We start from the raw sequence: 23,440 nt of genomic DNA, 5'->3' as shown, positions 1-23,440 counted from the left end.
GTTATTGCGCCTCTTACAAAAAAAGAGAGTTAAAAAACACTTCAAAACATAAAATATAATTGAAAAACAAGACGTTTTTTATTTTAAATTTTTTAATGCGATATTTGGTCAAAAATTTCAGATTTGTTAGTTTCACTTCGTTTAATTTAAAATATTGTGGCTTATGCAAATAAATTAATGAAGAGCAAAAATATGGAGCCATTTGCTGTTTGACTGCACTTTTTATCACTGGATTATTTAATGACGCCAAATATAAAAGGGGAATCTAGTATACTCTTTCACTGTACGAGTAACGGGTATAAATTACTATAGAAAACGCTAAAGTCAAGTTTCTCGAATATCAGATACCCGTTACTCTAGGAGTAACGTCTTTAAACAGCAGCTCATGTACACCAGCGTGTTCACATGAAGTTGTGGCGTTACGTGAAGGAAGACAATTTTTGGTTACCTAGGACATGATTGGTCAATTGTAAGTTAATACTATCAGAAGAAAAGCACCACAGCAGAAAAGTAAAAGGAAGACATCTCTTGAAGACTACGAGATGATCTTATATAGATATGTATGTTCAGGATATTTAAAACCGACGGCGGGAAGAAAGTTGAAAAGCCCGAAATAGTTAAACACACTTGTCTAAATTTCAATTTTACTAAAAGATACGTTTAACTTAGATCACATGTAAATTCCCTTGATATAAAAGCACAAATAATCAGGGGATTCTATTATAAAATTTCAATAATTCACGTTAAGCCAAAAATCTTGGTTACTTAATTGTTCCCCTATCCCGACATCCCTGGACTCTAATTTGAAGTCTATACATAAGCCAAATAGTTTTAAATCCCTTAAATTAAATAAGTCCATAAATTAGTTCAATTTTTTTTATAAACGATATAAAGTATTTCTTGATATATTAATGTTATTTTATGAATATTAGCTGTTCACATTAGTTTTAAAGCAGTAAATATACTAATCTAAACTATTATTACTTCCATTTTTTATATTCAAGATCCCGACATATATTAATTTTTATTTCTGTTTATTGAAAATGTACGCCCACGCTAGCAAAGACATTAACTGCCCATATAAGACAGCATTGTACAACAAAATAGTAACCGAATACAAATAGTACACTTAAATAATGTTGCACGTTATGTACATTGTTTTCGATTAAACACAATATAGTACACAGCAGTGTAGATATACAAATAAAGCTAAAGTATTTATAATATTGCAAACATATATGGTACTGCGATTTCCAAATAATTCAAAATTTAAAAAACATTAAGATTAGACGTCCGTAAGCCGTGCGATCAAGTGTTTTTTTCAGTCTCAACACAGATCAAACCATATGGGATCTGCTAGAAGCTCTTTCCTATCAATGATATCACAGCCCAACGACACGCAATTTACTATAACTATATTCTAATAGCTTCTTATGGCTACTACAAGATTCTTTCTTGTTTAATTTTTGACTTATAGTTTTCTGCTTACACACATTTTTATTAAATTAGGCATGCGTTTCTGCACTTCCAAATATGTGGCGCTTGAACCGTTTCCCTCTTCAAATTAGCAAACATTAAAAAATATATTTTTAAAACACTTCCACTTATAAAAATTGTGTAAAAAGGTAATTTTAGCATTGGCTAATAAAAGTTAAGATTCGATCTTTGGCTTAAAAAAACTATGTCACGTAATCAAAATTCTCCCTAAAATCAGATTGCCATCTAAATGCATTTAAGAGTTGTATTTATTAATTTAAAATTTCTTTGTTTAATTATTTTAAAGTTTATTCGCTGTAAGAATTATCTTTTAGATCTAAATAACACTTTTTTTTAGCTGTCAACAATTGTCAACAACATTTGTATGCTATTTTCATTTGCATCCAATAACTAAACATATAGACAATGTACACTGTTTGGCGGCTGGGATATGTTTTTTAATAATAAAGGGTTGTGGGACAACTTATGTTATAAAAGTTCAAACCATATTCGAAGACTTATGTCTATGATGAACCTAAACTATAATTTGCACTAAAGAAAATGTGAATAAATGTGTATTTCTACTTTATGCAATTTTCAATTATTTTAATTTTGGTTATTCTAAATTTTAATAAGTTATATCACAACAATAGAGAAAAAGTGCGTCGGCGTGTGATGGCTTGTTTCGAGTCAATCAAACAAAATACAAAGACATTATTTGGGATCGGACCAATGCGGAAGGTAAAACAATTACAAGCATTAGTTCAACATGGAAATACTCTCACAACACAACGTATATAATTGGTATATGCATATGCAGTTGTTTAAATAGGGGTAAAGAGCAACGCACGCGAGTACCAGCGTTTTACTGAGATCCAAGACAAAAGCTTCGCAAAGCTTCTTTTTAATATTAACTCTTGCTGAGTGCCTTTTTTTTTCTTTGTACCAGAATGTCATAAAACGGATTATGACTAATAGACTGCGTTAAACGCTTGATCCACTCCTGTTGATCTTCCTCTGTGGCAGCGGACATACGGTACACCGTATGCTTGCCCTCTACAACCTGGAATAGGAAAAAATAACTAATTGAGAAGTACATTCTATTATTCTATATACATACTTTGCCCTCAGAGTCAGTCTTGCATGCCTTGATTATATCAGCACCGCCCGTCGCAAACAGCTCAAAGCAGTGCGGTTTGCTGCGATCGTGAATCTCGCGTACTGATATGTTCTCTAGAGGTATAATACCGCGTGGCTCCTTATCCGTTGTGTATTCAAAATAGTATAAGCAATTGTCGTTCAAAATAAACCAACGTCGTTTCCACGATTTGTATCTTAGCCAAAAAAAAGAGCAATTCGTTGGTCAGTTAACCATCATGGCATTATTTATCAACTTACCTGCCGCCTTGCTTCCACAGCCAGCCCTCCTTGTCGGGATTGAAGAAGGTGTGCATCAAATCATTGCCATCATCCTGGGGTATTTTAAATGGCTCCGTTCGAATCGACTCGTAAAGAGATTCGAGAAGGCCGCGGGGCAAATCTCCGCCGTTGTTGATGCCACGATTCATAGATATAAATTGATCAACGGTGGGTTTGTCCTTAACCTGTTGAAAGCAAAATGGTAGCTCGCGTTAAACATAAAAAAAAAAAAGTTGACTAGTTATATAAATACAGATGTATAACGAATAAAAACAACCAAACTTATTATTTTCAGTTAATTTTCCAGGTTCATATAAGATGTAGTCGTCAAATTTTGATTTAACTACTACAGAAAAACTTTTCTACATCAAAAACAGTAAAGGAACATTAATTGTATGTATTTTTTGATAAATTCTTGGCAGCTTCAATTGGAAAAGAATTTCGGGAATTTTGAAAAATGTGGACAAACGTACATACATATATCAAATCGGTTACTAATACTGGACAAGAATATATACTTCATATGGTTGCCAATGTCTAATTAAATGCGTTGCCATGAATATACTCTGTTCTGCAAGGTATAAAAACTCTATATTCCTGTTGTAAATCTTTATTAGACAAAATATAGTGGAGTAAGCTTTCTGCATTTCTGGAATCTCTACTGCGAACTAATCAAAATGTTGATAGCCGAATTTATTATTTTGGAAATAAACGTTATTCTGATCTCATCTCGTGAGTCCTTCTTTTATCCAAATCAGATTTTATCAGTGCTTACAGATGGATTGTGCAGTGAGGTGTTTAGCATTATAATTGCGAAGCTGAGCACATAGCAAGTATCTGTGTTAGTGAATATATCGGGATTTAGTTGACAATAGCGCTGCGCGAAGGTCTCCATCATGCGATCGATCTTTTGTGCCTCGCCGGGCAACCGAAAAGACCACAAAAATTGTCTGTAGCGGAAGAGGAGAGGAAAAATGATATTAGCGATAGAGATAATAAAAAGGGTTGTCAGTTACCTACCTAAGGGCTTGTACGAGAATGAGATTGGTGAAATCGTGGAGCGCTACAAAAGCCTTGAGCACATCCTCATTAAAATCGTTTTTTTCGCCGAGGTAATCGCCTAGAAATAAGTTTGTTCCTAAAGTGTCTATTTGATTTTTTTCATCTTAGGCCATTAAGGCGTACAGAACCATAAATATTAATTACAATATCTTACCAATGGCTGTTTTATTCAGTCCCTCTCCCTTATAGAGAAAGTGGGCAACGTCCTGGGGATCATGACGTAGCAGCCGGTTTTCAACGAGGTACTCAATGCCTAAAAAAAAGTGACAAAATTTTAAAAATATTAAATATAGGTTTCCTAACTGCAGCCCAGCCATTATTACTCGTAGAGTAAAAGGGTTTACTAAATTCGTTGAAGAGTTATGTAACATGTAGAAGGAAGCGTTTCCGACCATATAAAGTATATATATTCTTGATCAGGATCAATAGCCGAGTCGATCTGGCCATGTCCGTCTGTCTGTCCGTATGAACGTCGAGATCTCAGGAACTACTAAAGCTAGAAAGTTGAGATTAGGCATACAGACTCCCAAGACATAGAAGCAGCGCAAGTTTGTCGATTCATGTTGCCACGCCCACTCTAACGCCCACAAACCGCCCAAAACTGCCACGCCCACACTTTTGAAAAATGTTTTGAAATTTTTTTATTTTTTATTAGTCTTATAAATTTCTATCGATTTGCAAAAAAACTTTTTGCCACGCCCACTCTAACGCCCACAAACAGCCAAAAACGGTCAGTGTTGAAAACTCTCTCCCGCACTTCCACTAGCTGAGTAACGGGTATCAGATAGTCGGGGAACTCGACTATAGCGTTCTTTCTTGTTTTTGTATTAGTTTTGTAAATTTCTATCGATTTGCTGAAAAACTTTTTGCCACGCCCACTCTAACCACAAACCACCAAAAACTGTCAGTGTGGAAATTTCTCTTTTGTACTTCCACTAGCGGAGTAACGAGTATACCGTTCTCTCTTGTTTTTTCATTAGGGTTTAGTTCGGCCATCTTTGATGTCAGCTGACATCGCACCCAATTCACTTTTTTTAACCTCCGGCCACCGACCACACTTTGCAGAGTGCGCACTGTAGAAAATATGGCGGCCGTTGAGGACAGGGTAACAGAAGACCCGAACACATCGATTCGTCACCGTGCGCAGGAGTTACACCTCTGCCCATCGACACTGTGGATCGCAAAGATTTGGGTCTCAAGGCATACAAAATTCAACTGTAATTTATTACTTCGCCTAAGTATTCTGCCAGCGGCAATCATCGGATAAAAGCCTTTGACTTTAAACATTTAATTCAAATGATTTCCTTTGCTTTTCTACATAATATAAATAATATAAAGAGGAACTGTTGAGGCGAGTCTTTAATTCGATATGTCCGCCCAGGCTTATCGCCAGAATTTTAATTTTAATAAGAAAGTGACACATTAATGCGGCTAATTGTCATCAAGCGCACTCTCTGAACTTACAATCTACTCCAATTCTGAGTCAACAATGCCTTTTTTATTTCGCGAATGGTCAACCCTAGGGTTGCAATCTGTCAAATGAAAGTTCTGTCGTAATTCTTGACATTTTTGATGGTATATGTACAAAGGACGTTTAACATACAAGCCCTATTTGTGGGGTTTACAGATACTTAAATTGATTTCACCCAAAAATAGAATTGAAGCGTGAGTCGTTTTTGTTCGATTATTTTTTACAACTTCATCGTCATGTGACCTATTGTGGGATTGAGACAACCTTAGGCATTATTGGGACCAGCATACATTCAATATTGCATGAATTGCACAATTTGTCAATCGCTCAAAAGAATCGCTCGTGTTGATTGGTCGAAGGGAATGCTCCAAAAATACGATCGCGGTGCTTCAAAATGTCTAGCAGTCGACTGTATGGGTGTTTCAAGATGAGGCAAATCCAACAAAAGTTGCTCCCGCACGAAGCACTTTCCACGCAAATAATAGCCTGTTTTTTGAGAAAAACTGGACAACCCAGAACAGTCAATTCTGAGTGGTACACAATCATTTGTTTGCCAGTTGTCCTCCAAGAAATGTGTGTCCGTATAAAGCCAATGTCCTCCAGTATATTTTTCGATTAAGTTTCGATTACTACACAAGCTAGCAGCTCATACTACTTTCCGCACCCTACACAACGTGATATAATGGAACAATTGTACACATACTTAGTTCGTTAAAAATTATGTAACAGGCAAAAGGAAAGTTAGCCAAGTCGAACTTTCCATGTCCATATGAACGCCTCGATTTCAGGAACTATAAAAAGCATGCAGCTTCACGCTCACACTCTGGAAAAATGTTTTGATATGATTTTATTTTTTGATGTCCTGAAAATTTCTATCGATTTGCCAAACAAACTCTTTGCCACGCCCAATCTAACGTCAACAAACCGACCAAAACTGTCCCGCCCACACTATTGAGAAAATATGTTAAAATTTGTTTCCCCAATTTTTACCTATATTCCAGAAAATGTTTCACTAGCTGAGTAACTGGTAGTCCGGGAACTCGACTAATGAAGATTTTCTGTAGAGATATTTCAACGCGATAAGCATGTCACAGCCTAAAAGACTTTAACTTTATGGGTGTTTGAAGACGATATAGTCCGCACTGTAACGTTTCACTTCAAGCACAATCTCGGCCTATACTGCATAGTTTACCCTTTTACTCTACAAGTAACGGTTAATATTGCAAGAGAACATTATATGATCCTAACGAAAACAACAAGAGAGAACGCGAGTTCCCCGACTATCTGATACCCACTATAGCTATTGGAAGTGCGAAGAAAAGTCTTCAACACTGACAGTTTTTGGGTTTTTTGGAAAATCGAGACCAATAAAAAAATGAAAAAATATTAAAACATCTTTCAAAAGTGTGGGCATGGCAGTTTGTGGCAACATGAATCGACAAACTTGCGCTGCGTCTATGTCTCTGGAGTCTGTATGCTTAATCTCTAGCTTTTATAGTTCCTGAGATCTCGACGTTCATACGGACAGACAGTAGAATCCGGTTATAGCGACTTTCAAGGTACCAACGATTTGACGTCGTTATACCCGGAAGACGCACTAACAGAAAAGTGAAAAAAAACATTTTTTTTTTTATTTTATGGTTGCCATGTTTGTAATATGTTTAAACATAAAACAAATTAGTTTTTTAATCAACCAAAAAATTTAATCAAATAACATGGTTTTTCGTAGAAAAAAGCCAAAAAAAATAGAAATATAACCGGACATCTCATGGAATATAGGCATGTGGTCTACACACGCACGCTGTAAACATTTTTGTGACGTTGGTCACTGATAGTTAAATACATTTCTAACAGAGTCGTTTCATGCTTAAATTTGTTGGTATTATTTTGCTGTATTTTTTGTTTGGCACGTCGCAATATCCGGTTGAATTATAAAAAATCTTGTCGGTATAAGCGGTTTGTTGCTAAAAGCGGAGACGTACTAACCCGAGGTCCCTTATATAACTTTGTATGGGGACCAACCAAGCTATCGAGTTTCCGTCGCAATAACAGGACTGACGCTATAGGCGGAGTCGTTATAACTGGATTCTACTGTATATACCTTCTATTTGTCGGACAAAATATAATATTTTAATATTTCTTGTGCCAAATAAAATTTTCAGGAATTTTTAGTTACAAAATTATTTCGCTAAGAGTAAGAATTCTGGGAACCAATTCGAAATAATGGCTGTAACCGGGTAGTTTGCAACAATTTATTACCTTTTTTGGGGTCCATGTTAAACTTTTTACGCCCAATGGACATCTGTTTATCCTTATTGGAATGCTTGCAGTCATCGGGCACATCCAGCGCCTCCATTTCCGATACAACCTCGCACAACTCATCTTTTATTTGCTAAAATGGTATATTTAAAAATGTAAGAATTTTAATCATATTCTACACAAGCCTAACATAATTAATGTTTTTAAGATTAAACTCTCTAAGTTAAAGAGTGCTTCATTTTCATTATAGACACAGTTCAAATTAAGTCATTTGCGAGCTTTCATATGTGGTAAAAACAAAAGAGAACGCTATAGTCGAGTTCCCCGACTATAGTGGGCGTGGCAACATTGATCGACAAACTTGCGCTGCGTCTATGTCTCTGGAGTCTGTATGCTTAATCTCTAGCTTTTATAGTTCCTGAGATCTCGACGTTCATAGGGACGGACAGACGGACGGACGGACGGATAGACGGACATGGCCAGATCGACTCGGTTATTGATCCTGATCAAGAATATATACATATACTTTATATGGTCGGAAACGCTTCCTTCTGCCTGTTACATACTTTTCAACGAATCTAGTATACCCTTTTACTCTACGAGTAACTGGTATAAAAAAAATAAAACTAGTTTAAAAGTGGTCCGCACTCAGCGATATACACAAAAGAGAAGTGCAAAGAAAACTTAAAATACTTGTGGTATATCGAAAGAAATCAATAACCGAGTCGATCTGGCCATGTCCGTCTGTCCGTCCGTCTGCCCGTCCGTATGAAAGTCAAGATCTCAGGAACCACAAAAGCTAGAAAGTTTAGACTAAGCATGCAGACTCCAGGGACATAGACGCAGCGCAAGTTGGCCGATTCATGTTGCCACGCCCACTCTAACTGCCACAAACCGCCCGAAACTGCCACGGCCACACTTTTCAAAAATGTTTTGATATTTTTTCATTTATTTATTAGTCTTGTAAATTTCTATCGATTTTGCCACGCCCACTCTAACGCCCACAAACCGCAAAAACTATCAGTATTGAAGACTCTCCCTCGCACTTCCACTAGCTGAGTAACGGGTATCATATAGTCGGGGAACACGACTATAGCGTTCTCTCTTGTTCATTTCTTTATTAGTCTTGTAAGTTTCTATAGATTTGCTAAAAAAAAAACTTTTTGCCACGCCCACCCCAACGCCCACAGACCGGCAACAACTGTTAGTGCTGAAATTTCTCCTTCGGACTTCCACCTGCTGAGTAACGGGTTTCAGATAGTCGGAGAATTCGACTATAATATTCTATAAAAGTTATCATAGAATATTTTTTTACGCTTTCTCCTACCACTGGAATATAACATGAAGTTTATTACGATCCCATTTTTGCCCACTATTCATACCTTTGATGGTCGCCTAAGGTTGACTAGGTTGTGACTCCGTTCAGTATTTATGCAATTTTGCTCAAGAAGCATGTGGCAACTCTCGCACAGATTCGATTGCAGACTGTCCCGCTTGCGGTTATTGTTTTTATTCTTTGAATTATATTTGTTGGTTTTGTATATAATAGAGTTCCGCTCGGACTCACTTTGCAAGTTGGAGCTGTCGTCAATGAAGCGCATATCGCAGGTATCGGGTGTTAGGGGTGAACTGTGTTTCGAACAAGGATAATTTTTCAGAAACAACTCGGGAGGGTTGACGCCAGTTTCAATTTCATTATTCACGTCTAGCATGCGGCCTAGGAAATTAGAGCGCGTTTTGTCCGGAGATCGCCGTGCGATTATTTCACCATTTTCATTTAATAGCACTTCGATGGGTCGCGTCACAATTAAGGTTCTTGTTGTCGTTGTGATGGTTGTGTTCTTGTACTCCGTCCGCCTGCTAATGAGTTCCGTGTTAGGTTCATCGCAGGGCAGGTGCTGCACCTCGGTGACCTTCGAGGTAACATTGCTGCAATTTACGGTTTGAGTGCTTAATGTTGGGCTTGCGGGAGGTGGGCTATCCGGCGCTAATTTTGTGATGTTATATGTGGCTACACTAGTGTATGGAGCAATGGAAGGGGAACGGGGCTTGGGTGGTGGTTTCAGCGCGATCTTAATGTCCGACTTAGGCGTGGTTATAGGATATGTTTCTATTCCGTCTCCGCTTTTTGTGATTAAATTGCAAGAGCAGCGAACGCAAATGCTGCTAGGGCTACTATCACTACGACTGTCCCTTTCCACTAGAAGTTTACGATTGTCTTTAAAACAAGCAGAAGATACATTTCCGGTGTTGATGTAAAAAGTGCTGTTGCTTCGCCGACTTTCAGGGAACTTCACCCTTAAACGATCATCGCAACCCACCGGCGTCGCGGATAGGTCAAAGCAGCTCCTTTGCAACGCCGGCTTTTTGCCAACATTGTCTCTGCCTCCCAAACCGGATGAGCACTTCTTGTTTTTGGGCTGCCGACGAAGCGAGGAGAACCAGTTACTTATGCTGGGACGCCTCTGGTGGAGGGAGGCCATCCTTCTTGCACAATTGCTTACTTCCTCATAAAAAAATGCGACACTTAAGCATGCCTCTCCATAGTGTCTCGCTGAAAATTGTATAGATCTAAGTTTAAGAAGATCTTTTTGGTGCAACCTTTTAAGGTAGTCAATTTACAAGTACAATTGCGTGTTTTTGGTTTTCATACCCGTTACTCGTTGATTAAATGGGTATACTAGATTGTGCAAAATTTGTATAGGATTAACCTATCAAAAGACTACTCAAAGTTTACTGAAGAGATTCGTCTCCGTACTGCACCCTAAAACATTGTGTCCGATCAGAACTGGTCTCCGTTATTTTAATACCCCTTACTCGTAGAGTAAAAGGGTATACTAAATTCGTTGTAAAGTATGTAGCAGGCAGAAGGAAGCGTTTCCGACCATACAAAGTATATAAAACCGAGTCAAACGGGAAAAAAATTTAACAGAAAGTAGGTATATATATATATTCTTAATCTAGATCGCAAGCCGAGACGATCTAGCTATGTCCGTGTGTCTGGACTAATATTCTTTCGTTACTATACTTATTGAAAAGTATAACGTATAAAGTATATATATTCTTAATCAGGATAAAAAGCAGAGTCTGACCATGTCCGTCTGTATGAACACCGAGATCTCAGAAACTATAAAAGCTAGAAAGTTGAGACACAGACGCAGGTCTATGCCACGCCCACCCAAACGCCCACAAACCACCCAAAATTGTCACGCCCACCCTTTGAAAAATATTTTCATATTTTTTCACATTTTTTCACATATTTATCCACAAAAACAAAATGGTTAGTTTTAAGAGACGAGCAACGAAATTATTCATTTGTAAGGGTGGGCAAACTAAAAAACCATTTTTGAAGGCAAACGTTAAGTGAATATATTTAGTATTAAGAGGTAAGCTAACCAAATTAATTAGTTAGGAGTGAGAAGGTGAAATTTTGGAAATTTCATAATTTTAAAATTGGAACGTGGTCAAAAAAAATAATAGGTGCGAAAACATGGGCAAACAATTCCAGTTTTAAAACGTCAAATTTATATTTTTCCGAACAAAAAATTTCAAAAGTGGCACTTTTGAGCGATTTGTCGACGTTAATGTGGGCGTGGCAAAAAGTTTTTTGACAAATCGAAGTTTACAAAATCCATAAAAAATGTTAGGAAGGCGTGGCAATTTTGGAAAGTTTGTGGGCGTTGTGGGCAAAGTTCTGAAATTAATTACAACATTCTAGATTTTGTAATTCGCAATATCTGGAAATTTTATATGAACTTTGATTTCACTGCATTCATTGGAAATTACACTAATATATTCAAGCTGCGCTAATAATAAGTTTAAAACACGCTCTGATAAAACATTAGTGTTCTTATTTGGACTATATACTACGTACATTTAGTCATACACTCTTCAAGACTATTTTCTGCCTAGAAAATTTTTGTTTTGGCACTTTAGTTTTAATTGAACAAGATAACAGTTTCTGTGAAAACAGATTTCAAATATTTTTGCCGTCACATTCACATCATGATGTAAATTGTGCTTTGTTTTGATGCCAGTTTTAGCAAAACAATATGAGAGTCCAGTCCAACACAAATCCGTATAATATTTATTTGCCACGAAATTATAATACTTTGGGCAACGTGTCGCTTCAATACCAGCGAATAAATTTGGAATAAATTGTAAAAGGTTAATTACATTATTTTCGCACATACTATAAGCGACCAAGGGGCAAGCCAACGCAATGCAATCGGATTGCTTATGTTGGTTTACAATTGATGCCCGGCTATTCTGGCTTTCAGAGCTCATGCAAATGATGCAGGGGGTGCCTTGTCGGTTCGGTATAAAATTGTTTTCAAAAAGTTTCAGCAAAAAACGAACAGACGCACAAAACAAAATATTGGAAAGGACAAAAATAAAGCTCATAGAATCTACTGAACTTAATGCCTCTAGCGACTGCACAGCGAAAAATTCTTGCACTGCAGTCGGATGACCCAATATCTTAATTGGACGCATCCGCATTGGCTCTGAGTATATACCAAGAAAGGCTTTTTAAACCGTACTTCCTGCAGTTCCCTGCGCATACAAAGATAAGATTGGCGATTAAGCAAAACAATGTGTCCGCAAATTTAGCCCTGAAAGTGAGTCATATATATGACTGCTGTTACACGGTAGCAAAAATCTAGTGCCAACCAGTGTAACTTAAAGTTTACTGGCCGCACTATTTACACTTCCAACTATTTAAGTTACTGTACAATGGCCCAAAATAGACACAAGCTGACAGCGCGCGCCATTTTCATTCTTGGCACCATCGGCAAAGAGAGTAAAAATGTATGCCAGACCAGGGGACTCTTAACGTCACAATTCCCTTTTTCTGACCGGTCGGTAGAAGTGTTTTTGGCAACTTCTTGGCTTGATTGCTATACAAAATAAAAAAAAACAAGAAAAGAAAGAGTCGATCTGGCCATGTCCGTCTGTCCGTCCGTCTGTCCGTCCGTCTGTCCGTCCGTATGAACGTCGAGATCTCAGGAACTACAAAAGCTAGAAAGTTGAGATTAAGCATACAGACTCCAGAGACATAGAAGCAGCGGAAGTTTGTCGATTCAGGTTGCCACGCCCACTCTAACGCCCAAAAACCGCCCAAAACTGCCACGCCCACACTTTTGAAAAATGTTTTAATATTTTTTAATTTTTTTATTTGTCTTGTAAGTTTCTATCGATTTGCAAAAAAACTTTTTGCCACGCCCACTCTAACGCCCACAAACCGCCCAAAGCCGCCACGCCCACACTTTTGCAAAATGTTTTGATATTTTTTCATTTTTGTATTAGTCTTGTAAATTTCTATCGATTTGCCAAAACTGTCCGTGTTGAAGACTCTCCTTTGCACTTCCACTAGCTGAGTAACGGGTATCAGATAGTCGGGGAACTCGACTATAGCGTTCTCTCTTGTTTTTTTACAGTCTTTTTTTTCTACAGTACGCAAAAATATGGTTGCACACGCCCAACCTAACGTCCAAAAACCTCCCGAAACTGTCACCTCGACACTTATAAAAAATATCATAATTTTACAAAACATTTTGACAACACCAAAAATTCAGAACCGGTTGGCATCAAAGCACGAACAAAACGAGCAGTATGTACAGATAAAATACATAGTAGCGACATCACGGATGAACAGTAAGAAAATCAAAATACATTAGTATGTGTCTGGTTGAGTAGCGGACACTTGAACATATCAATTTATATTTAATATCATGAGTAATAAGTGACGCACATTGTTTTGTACTTGTAAATTGCTTGCACAAGATAAAAAGCAGAAACTTTTTAATGCATATTTACATGTAATATTCCGATAATTCAAATAGATTGCAATTTATTGCGATCTGCACTGTCAAGCGTCTTCTGGGTGAAAATACGTATTCTTTTCGTTATCAGCACAACCAATGAGATAAGATAAGATGTCACTTATATTTGCTATCTCTTATCTTTTCCACATCAATCAATTTATTTAGAACACATGTCCAGCGAAAATAAATCAAAGTTTATTATTAAATTTTAATTTTCGATTATTTTGTAGCAACGCACTTGGAATTTCAACACTACAAAGAACAGAAGCTGCGTACTAAAATATATTTGTCATTCCACTTTTTGTATGTGTGATTCATAAAATTGCTGGCGCTCGAGAAGTGAAAAGAATGCGAACAAAAAGTATTAAAAAAAACGCGCACTCCGACAATTCCGTATCCGTCACCTCATCATTTTGCGAGGGCTCCCAGACTCAGACTGAGAGAGTAACGCTTCCACCCGAGTGGCATACAGTTCTCTAGCAAACTCTCACAAGTTGCTCGAAGAGCATAAAAGAGCACGATGGGCGTACTCTTAGCCTAAAGAATATTTTTCACATACAACAGCACATTTTATAAACTAAGGGGGAACTACCTTTAGAGGCTGCACATACATATGTATGTAGGTCTTTTTTGTAGTCGCTCTGTGGGAAAATGAAAACAGTTCATTATAAATCCATATAATATTTATTTAAGGTAGAAAAAAGGATCACATTGTAATTTAACCTATTTAAGTCATAAGTCATATCGCAACTGACCTACAAAAAAGATAATTGTTTAACCTTTCTAAAAAGGTATTTCCGCTCCTTTTAAGCCCTAAATTGTAAGTAGGAGACTTATTTAAAGATTTATTAGCAATTGAAAAATAGCTACAGTTGTTCTATTTATTCTTATCTTAAATGAGGAACTTTATTAAGAACGACAAAATTAGACTAAAAACAAGAGAGAACGCTATAGTCGAGTTCCCCGACTATCTGATACCCGTTACTCAGCTAGTGGAAGGGAGAAGGAGAGTCTTAAACACAGTTTTTGGCGGTTTGTAGGCGTTATAGTGGGCGTGGCAGAAAGTTTTTTGGCAAATCGGTAGAAATTTACAAGACTAATACAAAAATGAAAAAATATCAAAACATTTTTCAAAAGTGTGGGCGTAGCAGCTTTGGGCGGTTTGTGGGCGTTATAGTGGGCGTGGCAGAAAGTTTTTTGGCAAATCGATAGAAATTTAGAAGACTAATACAAAAATGAAAAAATATCAAAACATTTTTCAAAAGTGTGGGCGTGGCAGTTTTGGGCGGTTTGTGGGCGTTAGAGTGGGCGTGGCAACATGAATCGACAAACTTGCGCTGCTTCTATGTCTCTGGAGTCTGTATGCTTAATCTCAACTTTCTAGCTTTTGTAGTTCCTGAGATCACAGCGTTCATACGGACGGACAGACAGACGGACAGACGGACGGACGGACAGACGGACAGACGGACGGACGGACAGACGGACAGACGGACATGGTCATATCGACTCGGCTATTGGTCCTGATCAAGAATATATATACTTTATATGGTCGGAAACACTTCCTTCTGCCTGTTACATACTTTTCAACGAATCTAGTATACCCTTTTACTCTACGAGTAACGGGTATAATAAAAAAGCACCACTTTATGAAAAATGCTTAAATGTTCAATTTTAAACTTGATAGTAATAAATTCACTTATAACAAATGTTTGCGTGCTAAAACTACACCTTTCCCACTAATTTAATATTTGGTTGGGTATCCCTTATTACCAGTAACAGGAACTCAACGTTTTGGCATGGAACCAACCAGGTCCTGGTCCCGTTTTAGGGATATTTTGCTCCAAGACTCCTTAATTATAGCCCAAAGTAATTCGTTGTTAGTTGGCTTTGAAGCTAAAACTGCTTTTCCCATATCCGACCAAGGATTTTTGGTGGGATTACGGCCTGGGGAGTGGGCAGGCCACTGAAAAACAGAAACATTTTTATTTTGAAACTTATCCTTGGCTTTCTTACTGGTGTACTTGGGGTCATACTCTTGTTGATAGTATTCGGCAAAGGGTAGAATCACCGTCACCAATATATCCACAAAAACATGTTGACCCATGATGGTTTTTATCCAATGTATTGCCCCAACTACATAGTACAAGAAACAAGCCCATAACATTATACTGGTTCCTCCTTGTTTAATTGTTTCTACTGTGTAATTTCGGTGTTCTTAGGGCGCCTTACATACGACCAAGATCCATTGCCACCGAAAATAACAACCTTGCTCTCATCTGACCATAAAAAGTTCCTCTATTTTTCGCATGACCAATTTAAATGTTCCTTGGTGAGCCTAATGCGCTTGGGTATGTGTCTCCCATTTAAAAGGGAGACTTTCCTTGGACTGCAGCCTTTTAAACCATGTTCCCTTAGACATGTGTGAACTGTTTGCACTGTTGCGGATATGTTGAGATCCTTTTTCAGTTCGGTAGCAGCTTTAAATGGATCCTTCTTGCTCTCGGGCACTAGTCTTTTGAAGAGATGGGTGCCCAACGATTGATTTCTCCCACGTTTTTCGGGATTCTCGTTGTAGGTGATTGCATTTCCTATCATTTTGTTTCAGCATTGAAATATTTGACCAATATTTTTGTGTGATTTTCCTTCAGAAATTGGTCTTTTGATCATGTCACGTTTATCTGAAGTGCAATGCTTTCCTCGTACCATTTTAAAAATTTATTTTTAAGGTGTGTTTAAAAAATAATGTTGGAAATAGGAATACAAATGTCAAGTTTTATAACCATGTGCTTTTTACCAAAACAAACTGCCGACAAGTATTGAATATTTGAAAAAATCGATAGTGGTGCTATTTTTGTTTTTCCAAAAAAAATTATAAAAAATAAAGGTATGGACAATTAAAATTTTTTGTTTCATATATTCATTATTTGCATTCATTCATTCATTTTCATATCTATTCAGTATTTTCTAATCAGTATTTTGTACTATCGGAACCGCAACGTTAATTTTTTTGATCGAGAATAAAATACGTTATGGTGCTGCTATTATTTTTTTCGCAACTGTATATACTTTATATGGTCGGAACCGCTTCCTTTTGCCTGTTACATACTTTTCAACGAATCTAGTATACAATAAGGAGACATTTGCTTTTTATCGTTCCGAAACACACAAAATCGACACATTTCAAGTATTGTTAATACCAAACAGATCATTGCATTGCATTAGTTTTAAAAGACAAACAACCAGTTTTATACCCAATACTCGTGGAGTAATAGATTATACTAGATTCGTTGAAAAGTATGTAACAGGTAAAAGGGAAGCGTTTCCGATTTTGTAGAGTATATACATATATTCTTGATCAGGATCTCTTTCGCAGTCGATCTGGCCATGTCCTTCTGTCTGTCCGTATGAACGTCGAGATCTCAAAACCTATAAAAGTTATATGGTTGATATGCAGATTCTAGAGATATAGACGCAGGGCAAGTTTGATTCGTAATGTTGCCACGCCCCCTCTAACGATCACAAACCGCCCAACACGGCCACGCTAACACTTATGAAAAATATTTTTATTTTTTCGTTTTATTATTTTTGTTCCTTATTTCTACCGAACATGTTCAAATTTCTTGTTCGTACTTGCACTAGCTGAGTAATAGGTATCTGATAGTCGGGGAACTTGACTTTGGCGTTATCTCGTTTTTAAAATAATTCGTTAGTTAAGTGATTTAAATGGGTAAAATTCAGCGTTTTTGACCTTATTAAGAATATAAACTAAATCGGTGCAGAACAAATAAAATGGAAGGTCCTTGGTAATTTTTGTACTGCTATATTTACCATATTTATTTCAGGTAGTCGGGGAACAGAAGAGTGAAAGGTATGGGACAAAATGTCAAGTGGATATCTAGGTAGAAATAATAAAGCGCGATATTTAGGAGTTCAAGAAAACCAAATAGTGTAGCAACGGAAATTTGATGGAATCAGCATATATTTTGTACATATGTACATATATGTGTCGACGTAGGACAAGATAACAACATATTGTCCCAGTAAAAATAGTTAAAACTTATAAAGGAAGATGACGTTTTAACGTTATCAATAACTTGAATGTTATTTTAACCCTTTTACTAATTTACTTTAATTTAAGCAAAAGCTTTTTTGTAAGAATTATTTATTTAATTGCTACGTGTTACGATACACACATACAAATTTATTAATGACTTATTAATACACTCACCTTTACATTAGGTTTTTTCACAATCTTACGATATAACAATTTGAACATATCACTGCAGTAACAAAAATGATAACTGTTTATAAAACAAAATAAAAATTCGTGCACTTTAGATCACGATTTTTGGTACACACTCGAAGAATAACAATCACTGCACGTGAAAAATCTTCAATGCGCTCGGCGTTGCCTGAAGAGACGTACGACGCAGTTTTCTTACTCTGGCAAACCGTCATTAATGACTAAGAGAGAATCGTGCAGAGCAACGCGCCATATGAGCTCAAGGAACGAAGCCTTGAATATTCTGAAGGTGCTAGTGGATTATGAACGAATTCCAGAGGATCAGGATATAAGGATCGCTTGCTTAGACTGAGGTGCAGTTTCTTTTAATTTGTATCGTACAGCAGTACAATTTATATACAGTGTTTTTTTAAATCGAGTAAGAAATTAAGTAGATTTGGTAATTAAAATTTGATGTCTTGACTTTTAGTATTCTACCAAAATTATAACTGTGGACGGCAGCCCAAAGGAAAATTATTTTCAATGAGTCTGGTGAAGGGTAATATCATCAATAAAAAATATAAAACATCTTTTGCTCAAATCCGACGCTCTGTTTAATAGCCATTTTCAATAGAAGATTTTGAATTTTTTAAAACAATATTTATACCCGTTACTCGTAGAGTAAAAGGGTATACTAGATTCGTTGAAAAGTATGTAACAGGCAGAAGGAATTGTTTCCGACCATATAAAGTATATATATTCTTGATCAGGATCAATAGCTGAGTCGATTTGGTCATGTCCGTCTGTCCGTCCGTCTGTCCGTCTGTCTGTCCGTATGAACGTCGAGATCTTAGGAACTACAAAAGCTAGAAAGTTGAGATTAAGCATACGGACTCCAGGGACATAGACGCAGCGCAAGTTTATCGAATCATGCTGCCACGCCCACTCTAACGCCCACAAACCGCCCAAAACTGCCACGCCCACACTTTTGAAAAATGTTTTGATATTTTTTCATTTTCGTATTAGTCTTGCAAATTTCTATCGATTTGCCAAAAAACTTTTTGCCACGCCCACTCTAACGCCCACAAATCGCCAAAAACTGTTGAAGACTCACCTTTGCACTTCCACTAGCTGAGTAACGGGTATCAGATAGTCGGGGAACTCGACTATAGCGTTCTCTCTTGTTTTTGTCTGCAATAAGCTTAGCATCAGAAACTATACTTCAACACCGTTTGGAAAACCGCAACAGTTCATCGGAAAATCAGCTATACATTTCCTACACCCATAACTTCTGAACACTTCTGGGGCTGGGTAAAGCTTTTAAAATTCCCTTACTTTAGATATATACATACATATGTATGTACATAACGTATAAAAAATAAAAACAAGAGAGAACCAGAGTCGAGTTCCCCGACTATCTTATAGCCGTTACTCAGGAGAAGGAGATACTTAGACACTGACAGTTTTTGGCAGTTTGTAGGCGTTAGAGTGGGCGTGGCAGAAAGCTCAAAGAAGCTGGGTCCGCAAAAATCGAATTTTTGAAATTTGAAAGGTGGAATCGTTTGCCCATCGTTTGCCCATGTTTGCCCACCAATTAGTTTTTTTTGCCCACGTCCAGTTTTCAAGATATGAAATTTCGAAAAATTTCGAAAATTTTCGAACTTCAAAAAGTTGAGTTTTTTGAACTTTTTTTTTTTTAAATCGCAATAACTTCGTTTGCCCACGTTTGCCCACCCTTTAGAATTTTGAAAAAACTTTTAGTTTAGAAAATATAAGCACTTAAAGAATTAAGCATTTTCCATACCCCAAAACTAAAAATTTTCAAACAAAATCGTTTGCCCACCCTCTAAAAATGCTTTTTATCGTTTGCCCACCCTCTAAAAATGCTTTTTATCGTTTGCCCACCCTTTAAAAATTGTTTTTTTCGTTTGCCCACCCTTAAAAAAAAATAAAAACGTTTGCCCACCTCTTAAAACTAAATATTTTTAAACAAAATCGTTTGCCCACCCCCTAAAATTGCTTTTTATCGTTTGCCCACCCTTTAAAAATTGTTTTTTTCGTTTGCCCACCCTTAAAAAAAAATAACGTTTGCCCACCTCTTAAAACTAAATATTTTTAAACAAAATCGTTTGCCCACCCCCTAAAATTGCTTTTTATCGTTTGCCCACCCTTTAAAAATTGTTTTTTTCGTTTGCCCACCCTTAAAAAAAAAATATTTTCAATTAAAAATTACTTTCAGTAAGCTGTGGCTCCAATTCACACGCACACGTGGTACTTGCCGCATTGACAATACATACATACGTACATATTACAAAAACATTATGGTGTATTCTGCTTATTCTTCACTAGTTCCTTATGCTGAGCAACAACAATTTCATATGCTTAACAGTTACCTCGGTGTCCGACTGAAAAGCTACATTGCTAAAAATCAGTCGTATGTTTCGTTGCTAGCAAATTGGTTTACATACATACAACCCAGAAAAAAATAAAAACAATTGTGTTTGCTTTACCATATTGTTATCCAACATAATTTGGAGTTTTCAAAAGCATTAAAACTATGTATTTTCATTTTTTTCAACTTGATTTTTTCAGTGCAGATAGGAGAACCGAAAATGTGTATGTGTGTTTTTTTTTATATGTATATGTTGGTTATATGCAACAACACCTCTGGCCTTTGATCGTTTTTTGGGAGTAAGAAAGAGATAGATAAAGATTTCCGCGTAAATTATGAGATGCAAGTATGAAAACTGATTGCAGCGTCGTTTTGCTTATGTCGATGGAGGTGGCAGCGCACCTGTGACAAAGGGTTAATTTTTTTGGTAAATTGTTTTAAGAATCCAATTTTATGCGATAAAAAGCAATTTTAGGGGGTGGGCAAACGATTTTGTTTGAAAATTTTTAGTTTTAAGAGGTGGGCAAACGTTTTTATTTTTTTTTTAAGGGTGGGCAAACGAAAAAAACAATTTTTAAAGGGTGGGCAAACGATAAAAAGCATTTTTAGAGGGTGGGCAAACGATTTTGTTTGAAAATTTTTAGTTTTGGGGTATGGAAAATGCTTAATTCTTTAAGTGCTTATATTTTCTAAACTAAAAGTTTTTTCAAAATTCTAAAGGGTGGGCAAACGTGGGCAAACGAAGTTATTGCGATTTAAAAAAAAAAAGTTCAAAAAACTCAACTTTTTGAAGTTCGAAAATTTTCGAAATTTTTCGAAATTTCATATCTTGAAAACTGGACGTGGGCAAAAAAAACTAATTGGTGGGCAAACATGGGCAAACGATGGGCAAACGATTCCACCTTTCAAATTTCAAAAATTCGATTTTTGCGGACCCAACTTCTTTGAGCTGTGGCAGAAAGTTTTTTTTGCAAATCGATAGAAATTTACAAGACTAATACAAAAATGAAAAAATATCAAAACATTTTTCAAAAGTGTGGCCGTGGCAGCCTTGGGCGGTTTGTGGGCGTTAGAGTGGGCGTGGCAACATGAATCGACAAACTTGCGCTGCGTCTATGTCTCTGGAGTCTGCATGCTTAATCTCAACTTTCTAGCTTTTGTAGTTTCTGAGATCACAGCGTTCATACGGACGGACGGACAGACAGACAGACGGACGGACAGACGGACATGGTCATATCGACTCGGCTATTGATCCTGATCAAGAATATATATAGTTTATATGGTCGGAAACGCTTCCTTCTGCCTGTTACATACTTTTCAACGAATCTAGTATACCCTTTTACTCTACGAGTAACGGGTATAATAACGTGGCAAAAAGTTTTTTGGCAAATCGATAGAAGTTTACAAGACTAATACAAAAATCTAAAAATATCGAAACATTTTTCATAAGTGTTCGCGTGGCAGTTTTAGGCGGTTTGTAGGCGTGGCAACATTACGAAATAAAATTGCGCTGCGTCTATGCCTCTGGAATCTGTATGCTTAATCCCAACCTTCTACCTTTTATAGTTCCAGAGATCTCGACGTTCATACGTACGGACAGACAGACGAACAAGGCTATTGATCCTGATCTAGAATATACTTTATATGGTAGGAAACGCTTCTTTCTGCCTGTTACATACTTTTAAACGAACGTAGTATTACTATACGAGTACCAGATATATAAATTATGAAAAAGGAATGCAAGTTTCAATTGTATAATAGAACTGCAGGGATGTTCTAATTTTTTAGGCGGCTACAAGTATATAACAAATATAACGTATTAAATCGATACACACAAATATATTATAGTATATTATATGTAGTTGAAGCTCCACTAAACACTTATACTGTACTTACTTTGTACTTATATCTATTGTTTTACGAGTCACAGTATATTTTTTTTTGTGTTACTTACCTGTATTTCGAGCAAAAGTTCCTGCTTCTTGCGGCGCAGCTCAATCAGCAGTTTTTGCTGCTCTTGTGTAAGTTCTGCAAGAACCAAAGGCGAATCAATAATAATTCAGCTATTTTGTAAATTGTGACGCTGCAACAACAGTAAAAATAAACGAACGCACTAGAACAGCATTCCAGAAACACACCTTAAAGAGCTTACAGAATCTCGTGGGCTACGTCAAAAGGTAAGGCCAATAAATAAACAATTCTCGCTTTGTCACTTATTTCCCTTAATCAATAAAACCACAATGGATTGCTAATTGTGCAAATTGTCTTATTCGCGTTACAAAAGCTCTTCGGACTGAATTCTTCTGAAGTCCATAAAATAAGAACGCATACACTAACACTGCACCTAGCACACACGTACGAATATGGCTTGTTGCATCTCCTACATTTTAGTTGTGGGTATCCTTATTTATGAATTAAAAAAATTAGCATCAACATAAAAAACCGTATTCTGTATATGCTGACACAATATCCTCTGGGAAAGCGACAATATCTGCTGTTTACCTGGCATTGAGAATTCACTGCGCCCCTTTGAAATGGCTCCGTACGATCTGTTGTCAAAATTGTCCATTGCGCTAATCATCGCGGAGCTACTAAGCTACTACACACAGTCTCGCGCGCACGACATACATCTAGTTGTACATTTTTCATCAGCAGTTGGCTAATTTTCAAGGCGTTTCATTGAACAATCTAAGACGAGCGGATAATAAACAAATCAACACCAAAAAAATTCTATCGCCATTTTCTTTCAGCTCTCCACTAGGGATGTGTAAATGAAAAATACAAAATACTGCTGAAAAATATCAAGTGCATACTGACTTAAGCTGGGTGTTACGCGAGTTCCGTGTGGCAACTTTTATAAAATCCCGATTCCACTGCATCTTTCAGCTTACAAAGCAGTGCAATCACAAAAAAGTATTATTCCTTTGTTTACAAAGAGACGTTAAAGATTAGTATTGGTAATTTCCTTTTTTATTTCAAGACAGCTTGAAAATCCCGATTCCACTGCATCTTTCATGTTTTACCTTACTCTAACTTGAGAGCTTTTAAAGCAGTGCAATCACAAAAAACTGTTATTCATTTGCTTGCGAAGAAACGTTAAATATTTTTTTAAAATATTAGTACTGGTCATTTCTTTTTTATTTCAAAGCAGCTTGAAAGTCTGTAAAATACTTTTGTTGGCACCCAATTTTTTTTATTAAATTGCTGCACGTGTACCCAGTGATATCTGGAATCGTAAGTATAAAGAATAGGACAGACATGATCATCTCGGAATGTAAGGAAATATTCTTTTAAGGATCAGAAACTCTTCTTTC

General features: G+C 36.8%; 1 protein-coding gene across 2 annotated transcripts; it reads right to left on the bottom strand.

Moving 5' to 3' along the window:
* Window positions 1-1,905: 1,905 nt before the first annotated feature.
* Window positions 1,906-22,881, bottom strand: LOC120444938 (cytohesin-1). 2 transcript variants are annotated; one of them, XM_039624942.2, is made up of 9 exons: window positions 22,629-22,881; window positions 22,081-22,154; window positions 7,688-7,820; window positions 4,112-4,210; window positions 3,916-4,015; window positions 3,671-3,845; window positions 2,875-3,080; window positions 2,597-2,810; window positions 1,906-2,539 (listed from the first exon to the last, which is right to left on the bottom strand). In XM_039624942.2, exons 1-9 carry the CDS (start codon window positions 22,705-22,707, stop codon window positions 2,387-2,389), a joined length of 1,233 nt encoding a protein of 410 aa, XP_039480876.1. In that variant the 5' UTR covers window positions 22,708-22,881; the 3' UTR covers window positions 1,906-2,386. The 2 variants fall into 2 exon arrangements, with proteins under 2 accessions (XP_039480876.1, XP_039480873.1); XM_039624939.2 differs by lacking the exons at window positions 22,081-22,154; window positions 22,629-22,881 and adding exons at window positions 9,070-10,241; window positions 13,505-13,703.
* Between the last annotated feature and the right edge of the window lie 559 nt (window positions 22,882-23,440).

The sequence above is a fragment of the Drosophila santomea genome, chromosome 2R, assembly GCF_016746245.2.
Source record: "Drosophila santomea strain STO CAGO 1482 chromosome 2R, Prin_Dsan_1.1, whole genome shotgun sequence".
NCBI lineage: Eukaryota > Metazoa > Arthropoda > Insecta > Diptera > Drosophilidae > Drosophila > Drosophila santomea.
This window is presented reverse-complemented; position numbering and strand designations above follow the sequence as displayed.

What these genes read in the sequence shown, in the direction of transcription:
- LOC120444938 (XM_039624939.2), bottom strand. Translation starts at nt 10,170, where the DNA reads ATGGCCTCCCTCCACCAGAGGCGTCCCAGCATAAGTAACTGGTTCTCC. An exon ending in CCTCACTGCACAATCCATCT is followed by an intron (nt 3,081 to 3,670) that starts GTAAGCACTGAT and finishes TGCTTTCAACAG; the next exon opens with GTTAAGGACAAACCCACCGT. An exon ending in AGACTGACTCTGAGGGCAAA is followed by an intron (nt 2,540 to 2,596) that starts GTATGTATATAG and finishes TTCCTATTCCAG; the next exon opens with GTTGTAGAGGGCAAGCATAC.